The sequence below is a fragment of the Pinus tabuliformis genome, chromosome 2_2 (genome assembly GCF_031772625.1).
Source record: "Pinus tabuliformis cultivar Carrire ecotype Pingquan chromosome 2_2, CPIR1, whole genome shotgun sequence".
Lineage (NCBI taxonomy): Eukaryota > Viridiplantae > Streptophyta > Pinopsida > Pinales > Pinaceae > Pinus > Pinus tabuliformis.
Genome location: NC_142300.1, coordinates 258,368,647 through 258,373,930, shown reverse-complemented (window position 1 = coordinate 258,373,930; position 5,284 = coordinate 258,368,647). Strand labels below are relative to the sequence as shown.

The 5,284-nt window shown below is 35.5% G+C and overlaps 1 protein-coding gene across 1 annotated transcript; it reads left to right on the top strand.

Moving 5' to 3' along the window:
- Window positions 1-3,688: 3,688 nt before the first annotated feature.
- Window positions 3,689-4,974, top strand: LOC149192282 (uncharacterized). The gene is made up of 2 exons (XM_089406353.1): window positions 3,689-4,125; window positions 4,233-4,974. Exons 1-2 carry the CDS (start codon window positions 3,914-3,916, stop codon window positions 4,666-4,668), a joined length of 648 nt encoding a protein of 215 aa, XP_089262479.1. The 5' UTR covers window positions 3,689-3,913; the 3' UTR covers window positions 4,669-4,974.
- The last annotated feature ends 310 nt before the right edge of the window (window positions 4,975-5,284 follow it).

The window sequence follows — 5,284 nt, the reverse complement described above, 5'->3', positions numbered from 1 at the left end:
CAAACAAACAAAAAAGACAAGTGCATATGACACTTGCATATGACATTTTTCTAATTAATCAATTTAATTAAAGGATAAAAAGGCATGAAATAAATCTCAACCTTTCATTTTTGTATACTACTAATAATATTCTAGAATATTTCATAGAGGTTGATCTGTACCATCCACCTAATTACTATTTATAATTAAATTAAAAATCTGGAAGCCCTATTCCAAAATAGACATGCCTATGGGCATAATTAAATGATAAAAAAATACATTTTGGGGATGCATATTGATGTATGCATTAAAATAAGATCTAGCCATCACCCAAAAATAATGTGACTGCTTATCACATCTATACCGAAAGGCTGAACAAAACTTAGTGTATATCTTCTATTACACATAATTACATTAGCGTGTCAGTTATATTTTATCAATAGGAGCATTGAATTTATGTTTCCACAAAATAATGTATGTTGTTGCACTCCTTTAATATTGAGGGGGTCATCCATCCAACTTTACAACCCACACAGTGCTTTCATACCATGGACCAAAAGATCATCTTTAGATTTGATTTTGCACTGCTTATGCCCCTCTTCTATCAAGGGTTTATGATAAACATTGTAATTTCAGTGGTCATTTGACTCCTTAATTACCCAAACGCCTACTGCCATATGAACACCTTTCTTTGATAAGGAATTCCACTAGTGAGTTGTGTTCCCTATAAACATGACAAACAAAGTAGTTGCCAAAAGAATCTATGTGTCAAATAACTTCTTCCAGCAATGGTAGAAAAATCTAATTGTGACATCTTTGGGCCCCTTTTTCCCAATTTATGATTAGCATTGAATAGCCAAAAATATGTAGGGAGGTGAAACTTATTTCTTTCGCAAGAAGAGGCAACAATTTTAAAGCCATAGGTTCAACATAGTTTTTTGTGCCCCTCCAACACCCCATGATCATCGAATAATAATGAGTCTTGTTAGGTAAAGTATATTCCCTCACCCATAGTTTTTTTCATCGTCTTTTGCTTCCCCATCAGAAAAATCCCCAAGGCATGGACTTATCAATTTCTTTAGGAATAATATTTCTAGCTCTAGGAAGTTTGTCCTTCTCTGGGAGTAGAGAGAAAATGGAAACATCTTGTGCCATTATATTGTTTGGCATGGAGAAAGCATCTTAGAAGATAGCTAAGTTTCAAGATATTCATATTCCCCAATAGTTAATAAAAGGAAGTTCCATGAAGGATTTTATAACTTAGTTCTTGAACCAGGTGCGTCAAGCTTATAAAAGACTCGTCCCTTACCGCTCCTCTACAAACCCCAATTACCCTCTACAACCTTCCCATACACATTTTGTGTAAGGGAACTCCATAAAAAAATGTAACACCCCTTCCTCCTCAGATTTATATAGAGCACACCAATTAGGTCTTTCTAGAATCCTTTTTTGGATGTTATCTTAGGTTAGAACTCTATTTTCTAGTAGGAACCACATGAAGAGATGGGATTTTGCACGAAAATTTATTTTCTAGAGGGTTTTCCACCACCATACATATTCACCCCACATCCATTCTAAAATAATCTAAAGGTATCCTAGCTTTAGCTTACAATCCCCAAAAGGAGAGCGAGCCCATCGAAGTTCATCCTTTCCATTTTTAGCCGAATATGAGATGTACACGATATTGCAAGGTTTCTAAGCCGTATTTCTTAGCGATTTGCGTCCAATCCTAGTTGCTCAATTCATTGCCAACTTTGCATCCAAATGTTGGTGATGGTTGGATCTATTATTTGATTGAGAATATTGATGCCTCCATCATTTAACACCACAACCAAAGCCCATGGAATGAGAAATCTTCACCACAACAAACCCATGGATTGCATCCCACACTAACCCAAGCTCCATTCCCTACTCGCCATGCTATACCTATCTCAATGAGATAGAAAGAGCCCAAAAATACCTTCTGGCTGATTGAAACATTTGTTCATGACTTATTAGGAATCCTTATCTAATCCTCAATTGAGCTAGGAAAGATATACTTCATATGCATGACTAAGGTCCACAAACTATGAGAAGCCTTCGTCCCAATTTTTCCATGAGAGGTTTAATTAAAAGAGGAATGTTCTTTAGTCCCCATCCTACCCACACCTTTGGGACTACGATTCTATCCATCAAACCATGTCATCATAGCTTGGTCTCAATATCCTGCTGACAAGAACCTCACACACACCTTTCACATTTTCTCTATAATTCCTTTTGGGATCCAGGATAGAAACATCTAGTGTGCAAGGATGGCTTGGAGAACCAAATTTATAAGGACTATACGAACTTGTGTTGAGATCCATCTCAAACTCCTGGCCTTTATCCTTTTTTCCAACTTTCTAATGAGGCAATTCTAATATACTTTTTAGTAGGAATTTGGTTTTAATTGAAAGATGAGGTATTTTAGGCCTTCATTAATGTCCAATCTAGTGTACGGAAACAATGTTTGTAAGTATAGGACTTCCATTCCTTCCTAAGGATGAGAAAAAATGTTCGATTTACTCATATTCACCTTCGTACCAGTGGCTCTCCAAAACAAATCTAGGGAACTTTGTAAGAAGTTCAAATATATTCAAGAGCCATCATAACCCATGAGGATGTCATTTACAAACAATATATGGGTGATCTTTATATTATCTGCAACTGTTATTTGTTTAAACGCTACTCTTCTCTTTGCCTTTCCTAGCATCATGCTTAGACCTTCTGCCACCAGTAGGAAAATCATGACATCCTTGATGAAGGTCCCAATGTGCATGAAAAAAATGAATATTGAACCATTTATCAAAACAACCAAAAAGGTCAAAGAAATAACCCACAATATAAAAGGCACTTCAAACCCAAAATGAGCTATAAAAAATATTTTTAACTCATTTATTAATTCCTTTTATACTTAAAAATAATAATAATTTAAAATATATTTAGAATTTTTTTTTTAAATATTGGTAATGTCATATGTATCATAAATTAAATGAAATGTTGCTTTGTTTATCTACATTTACCCACTATATATATATATATATATATATATATATATATTAAATAAAAACTTTACATTTATTATTTACCATTAATATGTAATTTTTCAATTAATTTTAAAGATTACATATTTACGTCACAGAAATCTTTGTCAAAACTGTATTACCAAATATCCAAATCTATTAATTCGGGAAAGGGGGCCACATTAATTAAAAAATTATAATTATAAAATATTAAATTAACCATTTTTAATTTTTAATCAATGTTTAGTTTTTATATTCACTACATAGAACTCTTATCCTAGAACTTCGTGATAAAAATTTAATCCATTGATACTGCTTAATAAACTAACTAAAAACGTAGTCACTATTTAATTATTACTTTAATAATTTTCCTCATACATTGTGGACATTCATAAGAAAAAATGACCAATAAAGTTCCTTGACACTTAGTGCTCACAAATTTCACCAATAACTCTAAAGATGATGTGATAGAAGCCTAATATTCCAAGATTTACGGGACAAGCAAAACCTGTATCACATGTGAGCACTGTCTCGTTGGTAGATCTAGAAGATCACCTTAACTTTTTCTATGGCAGTTGGAGGAACGCCTAGGCATTGGCTGGTGTGCTGCCCTCAATAGGTATATAACCTAACAAGACGCCCCACACAATATGTCTCGGTCCTCGAAAAGCAGGTCGCTCCTGTTTGCCGAGACCTGGAGCGCATTCCGCTAATATGAAGAGCAGCTACATATAGATGGTCTCCCAGATTTGAAGTTTGACAGTGTCTCGGGAAAATGCATCGGCATGGAAAATTCGTTTGATGCTGATAAATCCTCTATCTGCTTATAGATCCTTTTCGATCTAAGCATGTTTTGATATTGAGTTTGACCACTGTTATGTTTCTAGAATACAATGATGGACTCTGGTAATAAATTGAGCAAGCGATCGTCCATAGAAAACAATCGCTGGCGCTGCACTATGGATGACGGAGTAGAGAAAATGCAATATAGCTCCATAGGCAATACTAGGAAAGACAGAGGAAAAGAATGCTGCATGTGTGGCGACCTTGGATTTCAGGAAAGCTTGTTCAGATGTAACAGATGCCACCACCGATTTCAACACATGTGAGATTCTGTCTCCAGCTAATTTCATCGAATACTGCCCTTGCCTCTAATCTTCTGTAAATTAATATTGCATTTCTGATATGTGAACTATGCGCCCATTCTTGCAGATATTGCAGCAGGTTGTATTCTGATGAATTGGATTTAGATGGCGTAAATGTATGTGACTGGTGTCTCGACATCCAAGGAAAAGAAAAAATCCAGAACCACAAAAGGAAACTTGAATTGGAGGAAATGGGAAGTGGAAAGAGCCAAGAGGTAGCTGGCAGTGAAACTGTGTCCAAGTCCGCATCCACAAGTATCCTGAAGCGGCCTGCAGCGTTAAACATTGAGAACCCTAGAAAGGCTAATGCTAACCAGGCTACAGTCAAACTCCACCCCAAATTGGGATGGAGCAAACAGAAACAGAGGTTGAATCTCGGAGAGGACTGCAACTTGTCTACTGAAAGCTCCACAAACTTACACGGTTCTTCTACCCAAAGAAACACGACTAAAAGTGGATTAGGTCGGCGGTATAAACTTCTCTCGGACGTGCTATATCCCTGAAGGTGGGCTTTCTTCTGTGTTCCGAAATAGAATTTCTGGATTCAACATTTCTCTCGAGATCAGTGTGGCTGGAAACAAGGACATACTATTGACGACAAGTCACGAGCTTAAATTACGTTTATCCTATGTATAACAAATATGCACAGAGTTTAGTATTGCAGTATTGAACTTAGGGCTATTGTAGATGTTGAGAATTTTATGGGATGGAACAATAAGAAGAGAAAACAGACCATTAATATTTTGTTTTCTGACTATTAAATTTCAAGATATCCACATAAAAATGTCTTTATTGCAATTTGACTGTACAAACAACAGTTTTGATCGCTACAAACGCATTATATGCAATGTTTATATATCATATAACGCATTATATGCAATGTTTATATATCATATAACGCATTATATGTTAAGCTTATGACTAGTTACCTGCCTGTTTTTAAGTTTACAGATTTATATGTTGCAAAATATGAACTATTCCATCCCCTCTATAGGTACCTGCCCGTTTTTTAACTGATCTCATGGAGACAAGCCGAACTTCGTTAACCTGGAGGAATGGGTTTCGGTTAGAAAGATTCGATACTAATTAGCGACTCTGCAGATATCAGATATCAAAAAA

Bases quoted from the DNA above. Each gene is read 5' to 3' on its own strand.
- LOC149192282 (XM_089406353.1), top strand. From the start codon at position 3,914: ATGATGGACTCTGGTAATAAATTGAGCAAGCGATCGTCCATAGAAAAC. The intron at 4,126-4,232 runs GTGAGATTCTGT...CCATTCTTGCAG, and splicing joins CACCACCGATTTCAACACAT to ATATTGCAGCAGGTTGTATT.